Here is a 25,611-nt window from a genome sequence, read left to right on the forward strand (position 1 = left end):
TGATGAAAGAAATTAGTTTAGGAGGGGCGGGGGGTTTCTTTCTCGTTAGTCTAATGATAAAAAAAATCTGCAACGAAAGTAAAATCGTGATTAAAAGTTGAATGCCGCTACGAGACGAGAAGTAGGTTAGGTTAATCGGTTAATAGTGCGTGACGAAGGCGAAGTGGGGTACGCGTTGAAACGGTATGATGCAGATCCAGTCATATGGTAATTACACGACGAAATGCATCGTTTTTGCTAAAAATGTAATCAAATAGAACGAGTGATGTAAAATCGATCGAAGGTTTTCATGAACAAAGATGAGAACGGTGCTTTTGATTGTTTCGTGTATGCTAGTTGAGCATTGTTTTCTTTCCTGTTGATAAGTGTTATAATGTTAGTTTTCTTTTCTCTTCTAAGGTGTTTTACGATGTAAAAAATGAATTTGTCTCTAAATTTGCGAAGACATCCCACAAAAGGTTGCCTGTTCGCAGCTTTAAATACCTTTGGAAATATTTCACGCGTGGTGATGAAATATTTCATTTCAAATGTAGAGCAACGGAAAAACTTGTTTGAATGAACAAGTTACTGGTTTCTAAAAAGCTTGGCATAGCAATTTCATTATGTTAGTGTTCTCAAGTAGTAACATGCTAAAGAAATAGTCAACAATGGTCGATTTTCTACGTGCCCATTCAAAATATCGTCGGTTTTATTTCAATTAATATCAACGGCTTTCCTTCCACGCCTACACACTTACACAAATGATGACAGTATTTTACACTGCCCATGCAATTCGTTCCATTTTCATAGCATCTGTTCATTAACATACAATAGCGCGTTCAAACACAGCAAACATGTTGCACAGCAAAACATTCAACAATTCCATTCAGCTTGTAATTCGGTTCTGTATCTAACACAACGACGCACGAGTTTAACATACGCACGGCTCTACCACCGATCAAATGCCATTTCTAACGCTCCGCAATAATCCAGTACATTCGGAATTTTGTTCCTATTGGTTGTGTAGATTTTTCTAAGACTTGCTTCAGGTTGTGTTGTTGGTGCATTATGAATACGTTCTTATCTTGCTATATTCAGACAGCGTTCAGAATGGAATAGAGATTTGTGGTTTTGTGTTTTGCTAGTGTTTCAAAAGTGGTCATCAAAACTGGTCCTCACTGTGTTTTGTTTTAGCAGTGTAGTTGCTCGTCTAGTGATGTGTTTATATCTGCTAGCTGTGTGTGTATGTGTGAGATATGAATCGAAGTGAGGTCATACTGCTGCCGTGTGTTCTAGGGGGGTTCTTTACCCATTCTAGCCATTTTATGCGTAAGTTGTGCCATCCTTTCCATGATAATTGTGACGCCGATGTGTCATACTAGCAAAAGTGTGTAGAAGTGTTTCAACAGTAGCGCCAATAGTGCAAAGTCTACAATACTGCTTTCTCTATAACCGCGCTAACCATACGTACGTTATTATGCACTTCCCAAAAGCTCATCCACCCCGCCACTGACTTAATTGATATGGACAATTAACCTCACGATAAGATGCTTGAGTATGTACTTCCTTTCTTTTAATACTTTTCTCTCTCTCTCTATCTCCCTTTTATTTATCCTACCACGCCTGTTCCTCGACCTTACCGAATGCAAAACAGGACACAAGCGTTAATTGCTATGACTACGTAGCTATTCGAAAACTTAACTTAAACACGATCGTTGCATTAAATAAAAAACTGAAATGTTTTGCTTCGCTTTTCCCGTTTCCCATTTCCCCTCAGTAAATGTGTGACTTGCTTTTCGATTTGGGTTTGAAATTAATTATCCTTCTTGCTGCACTCGAACTCCCGTGCGCAGCTTTGGTGCATCGATCGGCTCCCGCTCAACCGAGAAAAGCGGCCGACTCGCGACATGGGCGATGATGATCACGTTTGGTGATGATCTTCTGCTGCGGAAATCTAAAGCCTTGCGGTGCGGTGCGGTCATACACGATGGGTACAGTTTCAGAGGGGTGGGGTTTGCTTTCTACCCCACACCCCAAGAAGCTTCGTCGCTGGCAGCAGATGAAAGACATCTTTTTGTCCGATTTTTTGTTTCTTCTTCTTTCGAGAGCAACTTGCATGCAGACGGAGCCAAGGAATTTCCCCAGCATTAAATGTCTCCATTCTCCATCGCTTTGTTCAGATCGACCACAATCTTGTCCATGATTTCCCGGTACGGCGAGTCCTGCCGGAAGGCCGTCTCGAGCAGGGCGGAGTCAGCGAACGTGTCAAACACCTCGTCAATGCGGCCGAGCGATTTGTCCGTCAGGTGGCGCACCACGCACGAGCGCAACAGGCTGCGGCAGTCGGCGAGCGATTTCTGCAGATAGTTGAGATCGAAGCTGTAGTCCACCTCGTAGAAGGACAGGATCGCCATCTGGAGCGTTTGGAACTTGGTGCGGAACCGGTCCGCCTGGCGCAGCTCGTCCGCATTCAGCTGCCCGTTCCGGTGCAGGACGGCAATTTTGATCACGATTTTGATGATGTTCTTAACCAATCGTTCCGCATCCTTTTTGCTGCCGGTCTGTGAAGATGAGAAGAGAGACAGAGAGAAAGAGAGAGATCAAGAATCAGTGATGGGTTGTTTGGTCTTTCGCGTTCCAAGATTATCTTTTACTTACATGCACCTTTACCAATCGGTAAACGTTGTCTAGAAGGGACGCGGTCGTACCGTCGATGAACACTTTAGCCACATTTTTGCTTGCCATCCGGGAGAGGATTTTCTTCTGCGCCCGCAGCCCAATGTCCTTCGCTTTGAAGGCATTATCCGTCATAACTGAAAGGCGAAGGAGAAAGAGACCGTTAGAGACGTTAGGCTGATACGGATGCAAGCCACCAAATCCGCTGTGCATCGAGGCCAACCAACGGCAGTCAAGTAGAGGCGTAGAGACTGCGAGACTATCAAACCTCCACAACTTTCTAGCCTATCTTCACCGCAAACAGACGTGTATCTTATCACCAAAGCAGTGTGTGTACAACAAGCAGAACCACATTTCCATCTCAGATGATTGTGCTGTGTTGGTCAACGCAACCACCAGCCGGTATCGCGGAATGATCACCCAACTCATGGGCCCAACAAAAGCTAATAACAGAGGCTTCGAGTGTGATTGTCGTGATTGCCGAAGTGACATCAATTTGGTTGATTGGTTTCCCTACTTTCTGATGCTGATTTGATGCTTTGTGGTTTTGTTTATTGGTTCGTTACACCACCAATGTACCGTTCACTTTTATTATTTCACCTGTTAGTGTACCGCGGCTTGGGTGAATTGTATACGTACCTGTATCGATCATTGTGCAGGGTAAATGGTTTGGACGAGAATGCTTTGGACTTGAGTGATTGAGTGAGTTTGCTCAGCTTTTTGGATGACTTTTTATATCTTTGTTTTGATAGTACCGATGAATAACACAAACAATAATTGAATCTGCACGCTAATGTTTTCAATGCAAAATCAAAATAAATGATGAATTTTCCTGAAAGAATAAAAAGAAAAAATAGATAAAACAATAAATCGTACATAAATGAAAAAGAAAGAAAATAATTTAGATCAACTATCAACTTACAAATAGAACATAAAACAATGATTAAAAAATAGAAAAGTGAAACAAGATAAAACTAAATAATGCACACAAACGCAATTAGTTCCTCCGTCTAGCCAAAGCAAGGTCTCGCGGTTAGTTATTTCCTTTCAACATGCGACAGTTATCCTTATCTCACGGCATCTAGCAAGAAAACCACCGCATTTCCATACCGTCTGGTCCCTCTCGATGAGTGCCATTTGCCTAGGTCACAGTGTCACCTGCTGTCAAAGGATATTTGACGGTCACACGCTACTAATGATATATTCATAAAATAAACGTAGCCGTACGAAAAAAGGGCCAAAAGAAAAAGACCAATGAATTATGAAATAAATCGAAAAAATCTGCCCACAAGAAGAAGATGTCTTTAGCTTTTGAGCCAGAATGCCTTAAACCGGGCACATTGGCAAGGACGAAATCGTTCACCCACGTGTCACCATTTAAGAGGATTAATGTTGCTGCTCCCTGGCCCCCGCCCTGCCCTGCTTGGCGGTTAACCTTTTTTTGAAATTAACCCTCCAAGAGTTTACCAATTTGTGCCACAGCCCGATCGTATTCATCCTTTTCGGGTAAGGCATGGACATTGCTCCCTTATTTGCTTTTCATTACCAACCGCTGCCCAACCGGTGGCGTATGGACAGACGACGGTAAGGATTACTGTGACGGTTCAAAGCGGAAAGCGAAGCCCAGTTTAGGAATGGGTTTGCTGCCCATCCCGGCAAAAGATGGACCGATGGCTTAATAAGCCTAGCGTGGTTGTCTTACCGCAATTGTTTGTGCTGCGGCGGTTCTGCTTGTAAGGGTGTTGTTGTCCATTTCCACTACCCTTTTGGGCGGAGGACAAAAGTTGAAGGAACGCACGCGTAAGCTTTTACACATGATCCCCCGAACGGTTTGTCTTTGGAAAAAGGTACCCGAACGGAACAAGTTCATTCATCGCAGCCGTTTGCCAAGAAGCGTGTTTTGTTTTGGGGCGGGGCAAATACTTACACAAACAGTTGGCACACTCGGCCGCGATGCGCTGGTAGACGATCCAGGTCTGCAGTTCGAGAATGCTGGCCGCGCTCATGTTGTACATGCTTTAGAAGGTTTTTATGCTAAAATGGGTTTCGTTTGGTGTCTGCTGATGTCCAGGTCCAGTTTCGTTTGATATTGATTCCTTTTTTTGAACGTGAAGCTATATCAATGCATTTGTACTTTTGCACGGATGGATCGAAGGGCGGGCCCCCAGTTGTGCTGCCTTGGATGGAGTGCGATTATTTCCAACAAGTGTCCGAGTAAAGATGACTCACATTACGAATTGGTCTGCGAAATAGACATAGAAAGGATGGAATGATAAAATTAGCAATTTTGCTGGTATTGAGAAGAAGCTGTATTAATGTATTAAATTGTACATATCAATCTGTACATTTTGTGCTCAAAATAGGAAAGTTTTGATACTATGTTGGCAGTCGGCGATAAATAACTCAATCCAAACTGAAAGCTGCTAATAAAATTTGCAATAAACGTGTTCGATGAAACTGTAACTTGCACATTTTAGTCGCCGCCCGCAGTACAAGCCGATGTACTAATAAAATGAATGGCAGCCGGCTGGGGCGCGTTTCACTTTCGCATGGGTTTGGCACACGAAACACGAGCACGAAACATGAGGAGAAAATCGATTTGATCATGGGCGCTACTCCTCTTTGATCTTTGGCACCGTGTATGGTCAAGGCGGTGGGGCTTTCCTTGACTTTTGGGGGAGTGTGCGACGTAGTTTTGATAAATATTAATGAATCAATGTAGAAATTCGATCACACTATTCCCCTCCCTGGTTGCGCTGCTAAAATTGTAAATTTCTAAATTGACATCATGCACTAGTAGTTGGGTTGGTGTAATGGTTAGAAATTGTAAAATCACTTAATAAAGAGGGAAGCAAAAACACTTGCTCATATTACCATTTTTAGCGCTGGTGGTATTTTGTAATTCAAACCCTAGCTTTCTGAAAAAAAAAAAAACACAAACAAAACTAAACGCACTCTCTTTTCATTAAAGAAATTATCATTAACAAACATCAGCGCACGGTAGCTCCGCGCGCACCTTTTAAAGTGTGCTGCTGCACACCTCTTTCTGTCGACCGGTCATTGCCGCTCATCATTTCCATAATTCTCATCACCGTGTTATGTGTGTGCTCACTAAACGTTGCCTCTTGTTTCGTTGACTCACACCTATCCAACGGACTTACGGAACGAGTGGAGGAACGGTGACGAACGCGAACAACGATCCAAAGATGTGGCCCAGCGAAAGGAAGACATTAAATATGAGGCTTTCAACAGGGTTGAGACGCGCAGTGCAGCAGCTACCGGTGATGCACTTTGTTTTGCGTACAAAAAGATAGTTTTGAAAAAAAAAATCCTCAACTCTGCACAAAGAGTCTCTCTCGTCCTACCAGACAGGGTGCCACGTTTATCATGTTCGCGCTGCTGTTCAAGTTGCTGTTGTTATGATGATTTTCTTTCTCTGCAAAACCATCATCTATCTCGCAGACATTGTTTGGTATTTTAATTTACAAACGGAAGCTACACCATCCCCGCGCGTGGTGTGTTCCGCTGTCGCCTTAAACACACACACAACAAAAAGCCCCAACATGACGTTAGTGTTTGGTCTTGCCAATCTACACATTCACCACCCCCATTTTTTGACATGAAAGAAATTTTAATGGAGTCACTTTTGCTGCTCCATCGTTGTTCTGCTGCTCTATTTGTGAGGGCGTCCATTGGGACGCATTGGGCTTGCGATGGTGTAATAAAAGGCACAATTTCATCCGTACCTCACTAGCATGCCGTTGTGTCTCGGTGTGTTTGTGTGTGTCTGTGTGTCGGGATGGGTTTTTGTCGTCACTTCAATTTTCCATCACAAAACAGTGGATGAATTGGTGCTGCTCACATTGTCAGCATGTGCTGTGGAGGAAAGTTTTCATAAGAGGGAGAGTGAGCTCTAGGGGCTGAACATTTGATCGAAAACGAACAACTTTCCCTATCGATCGTGAGAAGTGACTGTGTGTGTATGCGAGAGAGAGATAGAGAGAGAGAGGCGCTTGGAGGGAAATGGTCTGGCACAGACGGGCACATTTTCTGTTTATTAGTTTGATGTCTGTTGATGAAATTATTGACATGATCAATCATCGTAAGGCGAATGCTATGTGCTGGGAGGGAGGCACTCTGTATTAAAAGTGATCCTACATCACTGGTACGGTGGCCATCATTACGATGGCAGGGGGAGTTTGATTTGATTTTGACTTCATAATATCACGTAACCAACCGTGACCAAGAAACAAGCAAACACGATATACAATGTGTTCGGTTCAGTACTTTTACGACCAAACTACCATTTGCTTGACCAAAACCGGCAAAAGTAGATAGATTTGATGCAGCAGCATCTAATAATGGTGTCTCCAGTGGCTTCTCTGTTTATTTCATTACCATTCCCTGAGTGGCCCGTACTTTGTCTTCAGGCAGCACCCACAGTCCTATTCTCAGCTTTTCTCAACTTTCTACGACACAAACGATGGACGATGGACGAGGAAGGATTCGTGGAATTCGGGAATAATGGCGAAATTACATTCTTGCCACCCATTTTCGCCCAGAGTAGTGTACGGTTACAAATGTGCCTTTGGGGGTGAATTTATCACCCGCTGTGTCCATTTACAAGCAACGGCATGCGCTGGGAAAATAAACATTCTATTCAAAGAATTACCATAAATGATTAAATTTACTCCCCGAGCTACAGGGATACAACACCGCACCAGAACGATGGTTGTTCAATTTCGTGTTATCTGTGTACACTGTCTTTGCAATGTTACAACATTAGTTACGCCACCCCACTGTCCGGAGGGTTGAGCAGCTTTCGACCAAAAATCAATTATTGATTGTTCTGTAAGGATTGTCGCAGGTATCGTACAAGGCAGCACTCGGGATGAAATTAGCTGCCTACGCCTACGGGGATATCGGAAAAGCGGGCTAGAGCGTTAGGAGCCAGAGCCGTGAGGATTAGGATTGTACTTCAATCCTTAATGGGGTAGATAGACAATAAGTGAAAAGATCAAGAGCTGTTGAAGTAACAAAAAACCAACCTGATTTCGGTAAGAATAAAGTATACGTCTAATGAAACAGAGTCTAATGAAAGCCTTAAACAGCAAACGGGTAGTCTAATGGTAAACACATGGGCTCCTGTAAAGATCGGACATGAATCGATCCTCATTCGGGCCGATATTTTCCTCAGTAAGAACTGAGTAAACCTACAAAAAGCCGGCGTAGTTCGTTGGATAAAGAAGAATAATTAGAAGAATCAAACGAACAAACACAAAAAGCACAATTTTTAATGTAAGTTCCGTTTGCCGCTCGGCTCACTTCCGAGCTTCTCTATTGATCTGTGGTATATCTGGACGTGTTATTTACAGTGACATAGAAGTTGTACCGGAAGGCGTGTGCAATTCGCTCAAACAAATTGCAAAAAGGGGAGAAAAAAGCATTTTGTTCATTTACACCGTGGGTGGAACGATTCTAGCTATTAATTTGCGCTCGTTTGTTGACACTCCGCGGTCTGTGACCGCACCTTCATACTTCTGTTCTGGAAGATGTGTAATATATTCGGAGCAGTACAAGGAAAAGTGTAATTCAACCATCACTCACTGAACATATTTCAGCTATCAACAGGACAAATTATTAACGCCAACAACTGCTCTCCTCGTCATCGGTAGAAATGTGTATGAAAGGTTGCTGTACGGCACACCACACGGAGAAGCGAAAGCTTACGGGCACATCCTTTTTTTCAGGGTAAGTTTTTCCCGCACAAAATATTCTTCCACCTCTTCGTTTTCACACGATCATTGATACTTTAAAAACATTATTTCATCCCCGAGCCGTTTGTTGGTGGTGAGTTTTAAAGCGAAATGAACGAAAGTAAAGTTTGAAATGACTCCATCGGGAGTCATTCACCCGTGGAAGAACGGTCGTGCCAACCGAAATGGGGAAAAGTTTTTCGCTTATGTTTTCATTCTCTGTTTTTTGGCACATAACTGCCGAAAGGGTGAGTGAGTGTGTGTGTGTGTGTGTGTGTGTGAGCAGTGGTACGACTTTGAACGTTCGCGGGAAGCCGAAAGGATGCCGCTTTTCAAGATTGCTTTACACTGTAGCCCACACAAATGTCACCGTTGGGTGCATTTAGAAACCCTTCTGCCATATCATACTGCAATCGCCAAGCAAAGCGATTCATTCTACCACAGCCACAGGCGTCAGTCGTTGGGAAGAAAGGATGATGTGCTGTGGAAGATCGGCTGAACTTGTCTTCTTCAGAAATTCCAGTACTCCAGCTCGTAACGGCAGGAAGAAGCCATTGTAATCAGGTCACTAGCAAGACTCGCAGTACGGAGATTGCATCTGGCGATAGATGGAAGAGAGTGGGCCGCTTGTTTTATGTTCCAAATTTCAATGCAACCATCTTCCTGGTCCGGTCACGTGTCACGAGCTTATTGCTTTGTTAACGTGGTGTATAAAGGCAGGGTAGGCGCAGCGAACCTTTTTTTCCAGCGACAGTTTCTATAGTTACTGCCGTGTAGGCAGGCAGCAAGTTTGTCTACCAAAGTGTGCCTCTCAAGGGCAGAAAATGTACTTGAACCCCGTGGCAAGCCGTTCTAAAGCGCCGAGGTTCAAAGAGTTTTCCACGTGCAGGGGAAAAGAATTGTGAAGAGCATCGAGAACGGGAAGATAAAGGGTGCTCACACACGAAAAGCGCAATGTAGACATAAATTGGAGCTGGAAAATGTGGCGTTGTGTGTACACGGGCCACTAACGGCACGACACGTGATGTTAGAGTGTGCTGTTCGCTTTCAAGTTCCAGTACGCTGGGGAGGAGTGCTATGCTTTTAAGTGAGCATGAATTTCCATGGTGGATTACAGCCGTGGATACTACACCAAGCATTAGGAGGTGATATTTTAGCATACCATTTTACATTAAAACATGGTTTCATTAACCTCAAATTGAGCCTTCCTTTTTTCTTGACATGAAAGGAATCAGTTTTGGGAGGGAATTTATACTTAGAGATGGTGAGTAAATGATAATTGTGTCTTTGTTTTTTACAAAATATCAAATTTTAACCAAAATATCAAGCACGGAGAATAAAGAGAAGAATTCAATTATTGCGTAACGTAACTTATGGATGAGCCCCCTCAATTGCATCAAACAAGGTACACACATCTGTTTAACATGAAATGGCCACTCCGATGGGAATTTGCAGACACGAGCATTCGTTGGTTCGAACGTCCGGAGGGGCCACACAGAAGCCCAGGGATGGAAACGAAGCCACAGTATGTAATCCACATGCACCGGTCGGTCCGGAAATCGGATCCCTTTTCCGGTTCCGGTGTTGTGTCAAGATGTACTCGCCACTAAAATGGTTCCAGTTGCTGGAAACGGAAACATGAGAGCTTACTTCACAACAACAACAACAACAACAACGGAACGGAAGAAAGAAGAGTGTTCTGGGGCACAGAGACACAGCAGAAAATGGGACTTTCCGTCTCTCTTACCTCGCCCCACCTCCCAAACACACACCGGCCATGTGTACACACAAAATATATCCAGTTTCCAATAACGATGACGGAATAGCGATTAAAGGAATGCTTAACGGCATTCCAGACGTTCCTCAGGACCGGTTTTACAGGGCGGAGAGTGGGGCGTGTTCTTTTCTTCTTAAACCCACCAACGACCCCAGCTGACTGGCCGGCTGGCAGTTGTATCGAGCTCCGAACGGAGCGCTGCCGCGAAAACGTTCGTACGATAGCTTAGCGCAGGTTGATGACTGTGACGTGACACCGATGGTGAAGAAGCAGCCTCGATTTCTGCTGCTGCTGCTGCTGAGCCCAACGCCACGCCACCGGAGGCATTAGCGGTAACGGTTATTGGCATATTTATAGCGCCAGATGACCCGGCCGGCCGGTCGAACTCACAGGTAAGGCAGGGAGGGAAGGGCGTATGCTGATAATCGGTTCGCTGCATTTGTAGGGCTTTGGAACCGTTTTTTTCTGCTTTATGCCAACCTCCGGTGGGGAAATGGACGTGGCTGAATGTCTGAAGCATCGAGCCCACAAGTCCCACGATCATGACGATCGTGACACCGACCGACCGACCGACCAATGCTTGGGCCGAAGCATTCTAATAAAGCGATTACTGTCGCAGTGGTTTGCCAGATAGGCGGATTTTGTTGTGAAATTGTGTTCGAAAATGGGAAACAATGTTGTTTGCTTGTGTTAATGATGGAGGAGTTTGGTCATTTTATTTTATAGCCATTTCTTAATACTTTTGTTTGCTGTATTTAATCCACTTGTAATTGGAGGAGGGCATTGTTTTGCAAGTCTTTTGTTTTTCATTAATAACTAGACATTTAATGAGGCAAGTATACAACAGTTTGCAACATTTAAAGTTAAATTTGCAGTGAAGAAATAGTTTTAAGAAGTATGAGCAGTTTGGTGTATTGTTCATAGTATTTTTGTAGCAAATTCCATCACATTACATTCAAAGCTTACGTTACGTTACTATGCCAAATAAATGTGAATCGTAAATAAAATTAATCTTTCTGCTCTGCTTAGCTTTTGTTTTGCAAAAACCTTGGCGGAAAAGAAAGAAAAAAGCTTGTTATAATGTGCTTTGTTTGCATAAATTTGCAATGCCGCTCATCACTTATCAAGGCAATTGAAAAAAAATCCGTTGGTTGAAAGCATCAGATATGCACAGCTTAAGTGTTTATACTTTAGATACGCATCAGGCGAACGGCGGAACCCCTATGACTACCACACACAAAAAAAAGCTTTCCTTTCGCTTTGACCAAACACAACACAACAACCAAAATACAACCGTTCGGCTGTGCAAACGTTAATTAATTTGATTAGCAAATCTCCAAAAGCTCGCACACCGTATCGCGCCAAACTGTTTTCGACACTTACGCCATCATATTGCGCACACCGTTGGGTGATATTTTTGCGTTCACAACGAGCGCAGGCTTGTGTCTCGCGTTACATTAATTTGCACATTTTAGGCGGCCCGATGACCGAGACCGGTGGGCTAAACAAATAGGCTCAAAATTTACATTCGTGTCGGGGCCGCAGCTGACGAACGAAAGTTTAACGAAACCACCCGCCACACCGTGCAAACGTGTGCAACTCGCTACTACTACTCCTATGGCGGGTGTGATATGTTTAATCTTCAGGCGTTGGTGATTGATTCTACCTGCTGCCTAACGGTGCCTAACCAAATGTACTCCCAAAAACGTTACTCTTACTCTAACCCATTGAACCAAGGGCTGCGGGTTGAGCGTGATGTGGTAAACTTCCCACCAAATGTGCAACTGCCTGCGCACCGTCTCTACTACACGGCACCGTCGGAACACACTTTCACACGGCTGCAGGAATGTTTATGAAATTCCACCAACGGCAAAGAATTGCTTCGGCATTCGGCGTTGGGAAATGATCGGCAGATGCGTCGAATGTGGTGGCGAATGGGCGACGATTTTCAAACACAGATGCACCATATCTAGCGATGCACCTCAACAAAACTGGGGATTACAGGGTTTCCCACGATATATTGGTTGGTTCCCATCAATTTTTGGTGGATTCCCATATTTTTTTGGTGCGTTCCCACGATTTTTTGGTCGTTTCCCAGAATTTTTTGGTCTAATTGTATTGATATCCAATCGGAAAATACCAATAAATTATAGGATCGAACCAAAAATCTATGGGATACAACCAAAAAATCGTGGGAACGCACCAAAAAATCATGGGAACTGACCAATAAATCGTGGGAAACCCTGTATGTGACCGCAAGCGCGTGGTTTCGGTAGCAGCAACAGCAGCAGCAGCAGAGTTTGCCGTCTGCATATGTAATCGTGGTAGATGATGTTCATACGCGACTGTGAACCAAAGGGCGCCTGGTTGAGATAGATGACAGTGAAACAATGCGCTGGAATTTGCTTTCACACCGCAGTGTGTCGAACTGCATAGCAATTGTTGCATCTTCACGACGAACGAGGCAAACCGTCATGTCATATCAATCGGCGAAGGGTTTTTTTGTATGTAAAACGCAACAAATGTTGTTATGCTAAAATTAATCATTTTTTGTATGAAACATCGTTCAAAACATCTCCAAACGAACACACAGTTTTTGCTTTTGGAACGGGTACAAAGTTTGATTAAAACCCGCCTCCCAATCGAAATACCGTTGAGACCTGTGCTAAGTTTCAACGCACACCACGGTCTCGCACGACCGGGCTTATGTGATGCATTTTAAGGTACTCAGAGCGCGTAGGCGAAGCAGAATTTCAAATTAGTTCATTAGCCCGCTCTCGCTGCTGCTGCTGCTGGTGCTGCTAATGAGCTGGCGCGGTTTGCCGCGACGAACGAGCCGGTGAAATCGTTTATTTATCTATTTTCCAGTGCCAGTGCCACTCGGCGCTCGGTGTCTCGGATCTAATCTCGCCCGCTAATCCATCCATCCACGGTGCGGCGACGATTCGGGAGTGAGAAAGGTGTTGTTGTCTGTTCTGGCTGCATCACACCGATGTGTGAAATGATCTCTCTTGCTCTCTATCTAGTCTATTCTAGTTTAAGACACAACATGCGTTGTAAATCTACACACAATACAAATCAGCAGCAGAATGCTAGCGGTGGTTCTAATGTTCTGGGTTGCGGGCATAGGCACAAGATCGTGCTGTGTTTCTAGAATGTACGCTCAGGTTTCGTTTGATTCGTACGAGGCGAGATGATGAATTCTATTCTGTTGTCGCATTAACCCTTCATGAGCTACGAAGTATTAAACCAAATCTAATTAAAATAGATGATTATGCCGCAAAATATATTCTAAGTATAAATAATGATTCTGATCACATTTCACTGTATACATCTGGATAGAAATGTATCATTCATGACACATAAATGTTGTATAATAAACACTAAATTGAACCATCTATTGATTACAATTTTTTAGAATGTTATTGGATTTTTTCCAAAATTGATAAAAAGTTCAATTTCATTATGGTTTAACAGCAAATGCTTGAGCACGGAAAATCAAAGTGTATTTTCATCGCATTCACGCGACGACTGCATGAAGGCGGGGGTTTGTTTGGACAGGGAACTGATTTTTATTCTCGCATCGTCGATGAAGTAAACATTCATTTACATTTATCTTCCCGCCGCAAGACAAACCAACGGGTTTTGCGGTATGGGTTTTATCCCCAACTCCCCAACAGCTGCTCCCCAAGCACGCATAGACAAATCTTTCCCCAGACGGTTTGAGATTAAAACCGCAGCGAATACGAACGAGCAAGACGGAATAGGGTGTGAGAGGAAAATCAAAGTTTTTCTTGGAGTTTTCAATAATAAATTATGCTACCGGGGGGCTAGCTTCGGGACATTCGGGCAGTGTATCCCAAACAAAGACACAGCTTCCGGCGAGCCACAGCAAGACCGTGCCGCTGACCGACCAACCAACCGATCCCAGATTGGTTTTTTCTCCCCCCTCACATAATGGGAAATAGATAAAGGGGGTAACATTACCCCGGGGAAAGAAGTAGTAGATAAACACAGCGGATAAGAATGGACCAGAAGCGGTCGAACGCTTGCTTGACCGAATCGATCCGAACGGTGGAGATATGGCGGGGGGGGGGGGGGGGGGGGAGACAAATCTTCCAACGCTCGCGTTCGATCGGAGCCACTCGCCACCGCAATGGGTTAGGAAATCGTTAAGCAGAAGTTTACCTCGGAGCGTCTGGGGGATCTGGAACACGGCCCTGCTGTTGCCACGGTTTGTCGCCGTTCGGCTGGAGCCACCGTGATTGTTTTATCGTTACGATGGCCCGCGTGAAAGCAAATGGGAGGAAGTGAAACAAACCGAAACTGAACGAAGAAGAAGCGAAAGAAATACATCAACGATCGCACTATACTATTGATCAAATTGTACGAGACAGAGTGTGCTATTGCCACACTGTCACTAGTGCTGCTGCTGCTGCTATTACTACCACTATTACTATCCTATTACAAATTCTCATTCGCCGTGAAACAAGTGCATCGATCCACAGCACTGCCGCGGAACGCGTTACAGTGAGGCACAATTTGTAACAACATCTAGCGAGATTCCAACTATGAATGAAGCCATCAATCTTGTGACAGTACGATCGGTACGGGAACGCTACTTATGAAGAAAATATTTCCTGCAAATTCTATTTTTCGAATACGTGTGAGATCTGTGAGAATCTATTCCCAGCTACCGGTTTCAAGCTGGACGATCACGCGATCGCGCGTGCGCTCGCGCTGCATTTCGCGCTGCATTCGTTATGCAGTTTTGTGTGTGCTGTGATCGTAATGGCATGCCTTTCGTCATGCATTACAAAACACTTACAATCTGAAGCGGCGCGAGGCGTCGTGGAAACCACTACCGCGATGCACGATGGAGCAAGATGCGTTTTAGCAAGAGACGGTCTGGAAAACGGTGGTTTGATTTTTTTACGGCAGAAGTTATGTTAGAATTGGATGTTGTTTGTGTGTGTATGTTTTTTTATGATCACTGTGAGTAAAATTTCACACAAACACACTCATAACCGAGGGCCCACAATAATTCGGTTCCATCCGATGGATTTATATTTGACGCTTGCTGGCTATAAATCTCACACAGCAGCACTAAGCCTTGAAAGTGTTGCCTCAGGTGGCACACTAGCAGGAAAAAAACGAACGAAAGGAACCACATTTGGTCGTGTCACCCACGAAAAAGCATGAAATTCCCATTTTCGACCCGTCAAAAATCGGAGCGTCTGGAGTGGAAGCTTCGGAACTATTCGATCCATTACGCTTGGGATCAAAGCGAAAAACGGTGGCAAAGTAGAAAATTGGCTTTTCTTCCTTATCGTTCTTATTCAGAAAAAAACAATCTCCATTTGTGACAAATGGCAAAAAGGTTACAACACGAAAATGTGTGTCTTGCTGCCTCCATGCTGCCCATTTCAGGGGTTTGCGTTTGGCGTACAACTTGCGCATTGCCCAAAATCCCATGTCATGGCACTTGGGTTTTTCACTGTGAGCTGGGCCAGGCTGTCACGGGTCGCCAAAAAGGTGCAAAAGCGTACCTTGCCAGCCCATACCCATCCGCCCGTCAAGCCCGTTCCAACTGGTTGGGTTCGGCCTTGTGTGGGAGGCTTTTGGAGGAGGCTGAGCAAGAAACGACAAAACAGAAGAAGCTTGAACTTGAGCGAAACCTTCCACCGGTCTGTGTGTTGTTTGAGGTGCGGTGCGTGTGCGGTTGACAGCGAAACTGTGAGCTTGTGGGTGATCGTTACCGACCCAACCGTTACCGGTATGTTAGCTTGCCATGCTTAATAGTTGCGAACAGAAAAGCGCTCGAAATTTGTTTCACCCAGCGGGCGGTGGTGTCGTTTGCGTGTGCTTCAGTTACTTACTTTATCCATTACATGATAAACATATGAACAATGATCATTATTATAAAAACTGCTCCATTTTATTGGGGTAGAAAAAAATGAACAGTTTCTTAATAGCCCAAAAAACAGCACACCCTTTTTGAATTATTAATAGAGGGAAGGAGGAAAGCAAAACCGACACGAATCCAATTTCCAGTCCTGCAATGCCCTGCCCTGCGCATGTACTGGTTAATTAGAAAGATTATCACGGCAATGCTAATGATGTGGTAATGATGCAATCTAGCCCGCGCTTCGGCTGAAATTCACATCAGCCGTAAATGTTGGAGCATCAGCGCACATATCCTCCGGCTGACGCACACAGATTGGACCATTGAAGCAAGCGAAACGTGCTTCATGCTATGGCTATAGCGTACAGGCATAGCATAAGGCCATCGTCCCATCAAAGTCCCGTGAACATGAGGCGCTTGCTAAACTGTTTCATGATACACTGAAAGGCGCAAAAAAAACTGTAGTACATAATAGTGATGTACTCTGCGGAGCGCACCCACGACTCCGATCCGACTCCGACTATTATTAGTTAGATTCTGACTCCAGCAAAATAGAACCACAAAATCCGCCCAGTATCGGAGTCGCCCGGAGTCGTCCGGAGCAGTTGGAGTCGTTCGGAGTCGTTCGGAGTCGTTCGGAGTCGTTAAGAGTCGTTAGGAGTCGTTAGGAGTCGTTCGAAGTCGTTCCGAGTCGTTCGGAGTCGTTCGGAGTCGTTCGAAGTCGGAATCGTCCAGAGGCACTTCGTATATTGGCTTTTGTTTCGAAGGCCGTCTCCGAACGACTCCAACTCCGAACGACTCCAGACGACTCCGGACGACTCCGACTTTGAATGACTCCGGGCAGCTCCGGACGACTCCGGACGACTCCGGACGACTCCGGACGACTCCGGACGACTCATAAGGACTCCGGACGACTCCGGACGACTCATAAGGACTCCGGACGACTCCGGACGACTCATAACGACTCCGGACCTCCAAGGCAGGGCGGACCTACCTTCCGGAGTCAAATCCGAATTTATCGGAGTCGAATTGGAGTCGACTCCGGATTTTTGCTAGCTTTACCCATCACTAGTACACATGCCCGGAGTTGACAGATTCTTGTAATTGGAATGGCTCATGGTTTAAATTCCAGTTTTCCATTAATTTGCCAATTAAAGTGAAATAATTTTAGTAGCGTAATAAACACACTGCTCATTGCTCCTAGTCGAACACCTTAAGGGGAATATTAATTTGCGAGTTTTGCAATTGTTTTTCTGCTTCTGTTTATATACTCATCGCGCGGAAAGTTTTTGCTTTTCAATGAGTCGCTGCTAAACAGCACAACTTTGCAAATCCCTATCGCGCGCAAACACTTGCGTACTCAAATAAACGCTACGCCAAGGCACGCAAAGGATATCGCGCTAAAGTCGAGTCGTCGTTAAAAATGGCACAATCAACGTGATAATGAGATCCGCTTCCCTCTCTGCCCTCTATTACCTTTACCTCTCCCTGAGGGTGGATAATACGAAGGACAAAAGCAAAACAAATTTCATGGTTCGTGCAAAAAAGTCAATTTCGCTTGCTCTCTTCCCTTCGTTCGGGGGACCGGAGACTGGTGTTACCGTTTTTATCCCGGTGCTTATGCTGCTGGTAGCAAAAGGCACCATTTAGAGTCGCTCGCTCGATGACTGGTGCTAAAAATATCAACCAACAACACGCCACAAACACAGTTGCCGCCCTCAACGACACATCGCTGGTGGACGATTTTCGGTGGCGCACCGTTCTGTTGCTTGGGTTGCTTCCAATTTTCTTTGATGATATTCCAACGATATCCGTCCAGCGCTTGACCACAACAATTCATCATTGAGTAGAAAAAGCGCCCGGGACGGTGGTGGCCATCGAACGGCTATGGTGAGCCGGTGGGATCAATACACGGATCCGAAGCAATCCGGCCGGCGAACTAGAACCAAGACCGCAACGCTGCTTGGGGGGAGGTCGGAGCTAAGGAGCTAACATTTCCAAGCTTTTCCATCGCCCTCGAACTATCGATTTCGTTCAAGGACCCCGGGTTGCCCTGGCGATTGTTTGGTACCTGTCTATTTGAGCACGATGTAAAAAGCACCAAACACTGGATGGACAAGTAGTATGTGTTGCGTGTGAGTGTTTGAGTGCTTGTGTGTTGGAACCACTGGCGAAAGTTCGTCCATCGGGTTTTCATCGGCTGACCTTATACCCTCCAAAAGCCATGGAGCAGTCCCACCCCCCCCCCCCCCCTGGCCCAACCAGGGCGGAGGAGTTTTAGAATCGATTTTCCCCTCCAATCGCTGGCTTAAAGGTAGCCCGAAAGCAAGAAGGACGATGGTGAAATCTATGCGTTCCACACCATGTTGGGGGAATGGATGTTTCGCAGCACGGTTAGAGGTCAGGGCGAACGTAATCACCTCTCATAAATGAACGAAAATATCGTTAGCAGAGTAGTACGATAGGGACTGATGATAATGATGTGGATGATGATGATGATGATGGCACAACATGAATGTTTGACGTTTTTGACGGACAGCCCGGAATGGTAGTGTGACATGATGGCGTGTTATTTTTTGTGCTGATTTTTGCTGGCCCATTTACACCCATGATAAGGATATACTGGTTTATGTAGGGTGTGTGATTTTTGGACACTATTTTTGAGTAGCGATAAATTGAATGATCGTTAGGCAGGATGCTGGCATCATTTATGAACCGTAGACTTTGCACCAAGTGGATCGTTTTATGATTTTGGAGCGTTTTAAAGTCAAAATTGATTATTCAATTTTTATCCCTGTTTTATGGATATTAATGACAATAATAATAAAAAATATTATTATTATTACTTCAATTTGGGACGATCCCGTGGCACAGTCGTCAACTCGTACGACTTAAGAACATGTCCGTCATGGGTTCAAGCCTAGAATGGACCGTCCCCCCGTAGCTAGGATTGACTATCCGGCTACGTGGTAATGAATTAAGTCTCGAAAGCCTGTATAGGCCGGCATGTCCGCGTAGGACGTTACGTCAAATAGAAGAAGAAGAAGCCTTCAATTTGAGTAAATACATTGGCAGTCACGTCGGCCTACACAAGCATTGTAGACTAATAAAGCACCACGCTATCGGATAGTCACAATTCTTTGTTACAGACTAGAGAGCGATCGAGATGGGGCAACTAACTAGCGGGCTTGTAGGTCCCGCACATCGAATAGAATAGGCCACCACTTAATGCTTTCTCACTTATGCACTTCTATTGCTATCCAAGTAGCGTACTAGTCCGATGCAGTTTGTTGTAGCTCGCCTTACAGCAACTCCGAAGCGGCAGCATACAACACGCTTTTATGCACTTTACATGTTTTTCTTCAATACATTCATGATTCAATGCTCTGCACGCAAAGCATAACCGGCACGCGCACCATACATGCCGGGCTGGATGTTTTTATGTTGTATTATGCTTCATAAATTGCAACATGCACTAAGCCACGATAATGGCAGTAGCGATACATAAGATGCACATGGCGCATACATTGCTTGTTTTTTTTGTCGTCATAAAATTCACATTAATTGTCTTGAATGAGACTGTGAGACAACTGAGCTACTGCATTAGCGCCGTGTGTTTTGCACTGGTCTAGCCCTGTGTCACTGTGTCCACTCCATCACTCAAAGCTGAGCGCGCAAATGCACACATCCTACTGCATTTTTAATCCCCCTTACTCTTGCTCTTCCTTCCATTCGGTCTATGCACTTCCATTACAACCATCATTCCACCAACCATCATTCATTCATAAGAGAGCACCTTCAGGCACCGGTGCTGCTGCTGCTGATGCGAACGGCGGGGCTGCATCGTGCAGGAGTGTGGAGTAACCCTTTTACCGGTCGCTAAATTTAGCGCCACAAACACACAAACTGTGTAGCCCAAACGCACGACCAACCGTCCAGAAAGAAGCCAAAGCAACTGAGCGCAAATCGATCCGTTTGGGGGTAGGTGCGCTTCACCGTCCACTGTTAGTGGGCCCGGTCAACTTGTTTTAGTAGCAGCAGCAAAAAAATAAACAAGCGCCCTCGGCCGCTTTGAATGGCACAAGTAAAATGCGAAAAGCGTACGTAAAAATGGTCCCCAACCATACCATGCATCATTTGGCTTACTTGTTTTTCGTTTGGTGTGTGACTTTTCATGCTGCTTCGTTGCTTTTGATTCGTTGCTACAGCTCCTTATGGTGGATTGGTAAAGCAGTGGGCGAAAAGGATATGATGGAATGGCATTAAACATTTACACCACGAATCATAAACGCACGCACGCACGGAAAGGAAAGGACACATACGCCGAGCTGTGTTTTTCTTGGGAAATCTATTTCCAGCAGGGCAAAACGCGCACTGCCGAAAAGGGAAAAGGTCCTTGCCTGGGTTGTCGTTCTAAGAATTGTCCCCAATAAGGAACCTTTCCTTAAGTACTGCCGGTATGATCGGGTGAAACATTTCGTTTCCTGAAGGCGAAAACTTGACGCAAACATTAGAAGAGAAATGAACCATGCGTATCACTTTCCTGTTTCATTATTCATCCAAAAGGGTTTGTGTTAAACTTTATATTTAAAAAAAAATGTACGTCTAACTCAGTGCAAAACACACGCACAAACACAATTTCTTCTACTTCTCACACGCAGACAAATACAACGCGCGGACGTGTAAAAATCAATTCCCAACCTAAACCCAAGCGCGTCCTACCAATTCCCTAGCTTTTACAACCGTACCATTTCCGTTATGAATGGGTCGTTAAATATGTATAAGGTCTGTACGTGCGTGTGTGTGGCTGTGTTGGACGAGAGCAAATTTCCGCCCGGAACAGGATGCGTATTGTCCTTTGCTGGCGATGGAGCATAAAAACCAAACCCCGCACCAGCAGACGTCAATGACGAAGAGAAATAAATTCGCGCACATTCACATCCTTTTTATTGCGGAACCATTTTTTTATTTTTATTTTTGCTTTTCGGTTCACAACCCCTCGAGGGTAAATGGTGTACCTTTGTTTTGCGTTATTTTTTCTACAACTGCGTTTTTGTTTATTTTTTATAGGATTTCTGGTATTTTGCATGTTTTTAAGCAGTGTTGCGTAAAGGATCTACTGCCACGCGCATCGGTTAGCATCGGAGACGGTGTTTTCTTCCTCTGTGCATTGAAATATCTCTATCGAGATGTCTTTATGCTGCCCAAAGCAGTGCAAATGGAATAAATCATTACCCTGATGATGATAAAAACGATCATAATCATCGTCATTTTATGTGCCAGAGCATTAAGATCACATAAACGCGCGCGTGGAAGAGAAATGATGGCAGTGTTAATTATTATAATCTGGAATTTTCTTCTTTTCGTCTTTGGGGCATACTTTGTGCGCGCGTGAGAGAGAGAGAGATAGAGAACCACAAAATATGATTCATTGCTAAATGTGTTTTACTGCAACACGTTTCGTCGGAAGGAAATGATTACTGATGGTCTGTGGTGTGCGACAGTGTGGCAGTGCGTCCAGAAGGTGGTGAATGACTCAACTGTCATCGGGAGCAGACCTCGGCAGTAAGTTCCAACTTAGAGCGCTTAACACACCAGTCATCATCGTTGGGTATGCTTGTATGCTCAACTCGTCCCCAGGTCGGTATGAGTCTCTCTCGGGGATAGTTGAACGAATTGACCCTGACGGTGACTACACACAGGCACAAACAAACAAAAATGCGTCACTTTCAACGTACTTAGGTAGTTTGCTTCAGGTTGATCGTTTAGTGCTGTTCGCGGAGTTTGTTTGCAGGTTGAGGCAAACCAGCCGAACAGCAGACGCATCTTATCTAAACTGTCTTCATTACACCAATGTCTTCACATCGTTTGTCATATTTGTTTTCGCTATGACAACCCTCTTCCAGGAGAGCGTGGCGATGTATTGGTGTTTGTGTGTGCCCACTGCTGTTGAATGTAAAACGGTGGATGGACGGAATTTCTGCTGATAAGAATACCCTATCCACATTCGATAACAGTGTGTAGAGGTTGTAAACCGAACAGGTTGTTGAGGGAACAGGGACCAGCAAATCAATCGCCACTCGGTGCACTTTGTACCTTTGTTAAATTTTCAATCAAAAGAATGTGATAGCGCTGGCATTAAATTTAACAATTTGTGTGAATTTCAATAAGGATGGCAAAATGGATCAGGCAAGACAAGTATCGTCCACAATCCACTTACTACGTGTGGCACCTTCAATCTGCTTTGGCTGCACATACATCGCACGAAACGAAAAGAGCGAACGAAGCGAGCGTAAGTGCATTGGCACCACCTAACGTGATGCATATGGATCAAATGCATCAAGCGAAGAATTTATCCACCCTTCCTGACACCGTTTCACCCCCATTGTATCGCTTCCCCTTGCTGAATTCTAGCGACTTCTCAGTCTAGTGCTCCATTCCGTATCGTGACGAGGTCGAGCTGCGTTCGTTCTACCAGATGACTGCAGCAATTCGTGATCGTCGTTTCAAAGAATGTTCGTTGTTGCTTCACAGCTGCGTCCTGTTACAAGCTGGGGTTCTCGGGGAAGAGCGAGCACACGTGTTCCGGTTGAGCGCACACATACACACATGGTGCAAGCCGGTAAGCCATTGTATGAAAGATGGGATTTTGAAATAGGAAGGGTCGAAAGACATTAATGAAAGTGTCTGGAGACATACGAAGGAAACACATCTTGAACAGTGCGTATTACAGTTTTAAGTTCTAAAGTGTATGTTAGATTCTTTTGTAAAGCAAATTAAAAAAAAAAAATACCCAAAAGGATAACAATCAATCTACAAACAAACAGAAGCTTCTATTTTACATTAGGCAATGTTTGGACTTAAAGTACTTAAATTAAAGCGTTCTCGTAAGGAGAAAAACTTACCCAACTGTAGGCCTAGGATCGTTGACCGAGAAAGAAAAAACAGCAGAATCGACGGCAATACACAATGATTCTTCTTGACCCGCCAGTTTCTTGACACCCGGTTCCAGCTGACACCGTTGGCCGTCGCCCTTTCTGCCTTGTTGCGTTGTTGTTTTGGCGGTTATTAATCGATATCCTTTTTTCACTTCTCTTCTACACACAGGCACGCATACACCGTGCCGCTCTGTATTACACGCACCAATACCGGCACGCACGCACTCACACAAACACTCTATTGGAGGGAGTTTGCTTCTCGCACTCGCTCGCGCCTAGCTCAAGGACGAACACTGTGGCCAGCTGCTGCTGCTGCTGGTATGACTGGGCAGGTGCTGATTGTAGGGCACACGACACAAACTTACGCACACACACACTGAGGGATAAAAGGACGAACTGCTGACAAACGCCACCCGTTGTGCCTGTTGGGTTCGCTTTCCTGGTCACACAGCGGCGCCTGACCGAGCGATCCCGGCTACAGTACAGTGAACACACTTTAACGGAAATTCGATTTCCTACGCGCAGAAGATGGTGGCCAGCTGTGGATGCTTTAGAGATAGGAATGATTGAATTTATTACCCCTGAAAAAAGCTGTTTTACACTCAATTTACAATGCACAAGCGGTTCGTTGTGATGTGATGGGATGCTGCAAGGAAGCGGACGTTGCGAACAGTTGACCTACTTTTCACTACCCAGCTCGCACCCGAACCATGCACAAGATGTTTGTTTATCCCCCTCCACACACGAACACACGAAAGCCCCAGAGCAGTAGGCTATGCGCACACCTCGCGGTCATTAGGCAATTCGCGCGCGAGTTTATTCAATGACGAGAGGTGGGGAAGGAGAAAAACAAAAATCAACACCAACAATCATTCCCGCTTCGTCTTAAGGTTGCGACAAAAATCAACTTTTTCCCATGCAATGTGACTTCATCAGCAACCGTCCACCATCGTGACCATGGTGATGCTGCTGCTGCTGCGTGTTGGATTGGATGGGATGGATGGTGATTGTTGGGTTTGTTTCGTTTGGACAGAGCTAGCCGGCCAACCGTGGGAAGGGAACTTGGGCCAATCGACGGCCCGTAGGCTGTAGTTGAAGATTTTGTCACACTGGCAGCATGGCAAGACAACTTGCACCACTGACCCGGGGGCCGGTTCGAAATTAATTATTGCTCAACCGACCGCTGACCAACCGACGTCCAGTTGACAAACGAGGGGAGAGGGAGTTAAGCGGAAGGGGAGCAGACTAACACATGGGATCTGATGACCGTTTGTAAAATGCTAATTACACCAGATGAAGCGTGAAAGGTAATAAAAAATCCCCCCTCCCCCCCTCGATTGGCGTTTCTGGCAGGCACGCAAACCACACCCTGGCGGTGTCGCGTGAGCTGGTGCCGTACGGAAACTTCGCCATCGTGTGTAACTATGGTTTTACCCAGCCAAGCGAGCTCCATCAATTAAGATTAATAAATTCATCAACCTACCAGCGCCTGGTTAACGCAGGAAAAACGTATGCTTTAACAACACTGGAAGTTCCATTCCCGCGGAGAGAAAAAAAGGCAGCAAAATCAGCAAAATGTAAAACAAATTCCTGCCAAGTACAGTTCGTTCTCCCGCCAAGGACATCATCTGTTGGTGGGGGGGATACGATACGCGTCTACTCACACACACACACATACACGTCAGTACGTTTCGCACAGCAGCAGCTTGTGTATTGGTGCACCAGAGCTGTTCCGGGCCAAGCCTTCCCCACGGTCATAACAAATCTAATACGACACCGCCGTTCGTCGCCTCTGGTCTGCTCCGTTCCTACCACTTTGGGTTGCTTTTACTGCAATTTTCCGCCCAACAATTTCCACGCTCTGTGTACGTTTTTGGTGGAACTCTCTCTGGCACAGAGAGCAAGCAGTGTGTAGCGAGACACACAGATATATACCACCGGTTGCATGGTCCTGTGGCCAAGCCTTCGCTTTTCTTCTCCCGTACACGCTTGTGCATCGTGTATGCGTGCCAGGGTTTTCCTCCGAATGGCAACGAAAACGTAACGATTTTTTTTTTTGCGTTTACTATCGGCGACGACGCGTTCCATCATCCATCGTCAGCCTTAGTACCACCACACCACCACCACCATCATCACCAGCACTACTGCTGTGTTTAACGATCTTTTGCATGTTTTATACTTGTCGTATATGTTTCACTCACAAACACTGTTTTTTTGTAGTTGTTGTTGCGTATAAGAATATTTCCCTTTCCACGGACACTGTGCAAACACGCGATTCGGTGAGTCAGCAGCCATCAACAGTCGACACGCACGGCACAGCTCAAAGATGTTTGTTATTTCTTTACTTTTCTTGGTAATCAGTAGTATTGGTATTAAATTCGAAACACACTTCACTGCATCGTAAATTCTTACCAATTATTTATCCTATTTTTTTTAATGTAGAATAGCAATTCATAACACAGCTTCACGTACGCGAACGAACTTACTATTGCGGATACGCAGCGACGCTCTGCACGTCCGTGCGCTTTGAGTGACGGGAGAGAATTGATGTTGCTGCTCTTTGTGCGCGGTCAGCGAGCA

At 45.1% G+C, this 25,611-nt stretch overlaps 1 protein-coding gene across 4 annotated transcripts; it reads right to left on the reverse strand.

The window, feature by feature from the left end:
* Positions 1-655: 655 nt before the first annotated feature.
* On the reverse strand, positions 656-25,611 carry LOC120953450 (tumor necrosis factor alpha-induced protein 8-like protein). Of its 4 annotated transcripts, none has more exons than XM_040373364.2 (5): positions 25,518-25,611; positions 22,999-23,579; positions 4,583-4,897; positions 2,638-2,792; positions 656-2,540 (listed from the first exon to the last, which is right to left on the reverse strand). In XM_040373364.2, the coding sequence occupies exons 3-5, from the start codon at positions 4,668-4,670 to the stop codon at positions 2,127-2,129; spliced, it is 657 nt and encodes a 218-aa protein (XP_040229298.1). In that variant the 5' UTR covers positions 4,671-4,897; positions 22,999-23,579; positions 25,518-25,611; the 3' UTR covers positions 656-2,126. The 4 variants fall into 4 exon arrangements, with proteins under 4 accessions (XP_040229298.1, XP_040229297.1, XP_040229299.1 ...); XM_040373363.2 differs by having other exon boundaries at positions 25,444-25,581; XM_040373365.2 differs by having other exon boundaries at positions 25,504-25,574.

This window comes from Anopheles coluzzii, chromosome 2, assembly GCF_943734685.1.
Source record: "Anopheles coluzzii chromosome 2, AcolN3, whole genome shotgun sequence".
NCBI classification, from domain to species: domain Eukaryota; kingdom Metazoa; phylum Arthropoda; class Insecta; order Diptera; family Culicidae; genus Anopheles; species Anopheles coluzzii.

Coding starts and splice junctions, on each gene's coding strand:
- LOC120953450 (XM_040373364.2), bottom strand. CDS start 4,670: ATGTACAACATGAGCGCGGCCAGCATTCTCGAACTGCAGACCTGGATC. Junction 2,793..4,582: donor CGAGTGTGCCAACTGTTTGT/GTAAGTATTTGC, acceptor TTCGCCTTTCAG/TTATGACGGATAATGCCTTC. Junction 2,541..2,637: donor ACCGATTGGTAAAGGTGCAT/GTAAGTAAAAGA, acceptor TCATCTTCACAG/ACCGGCAGCAAAAAGGATGC.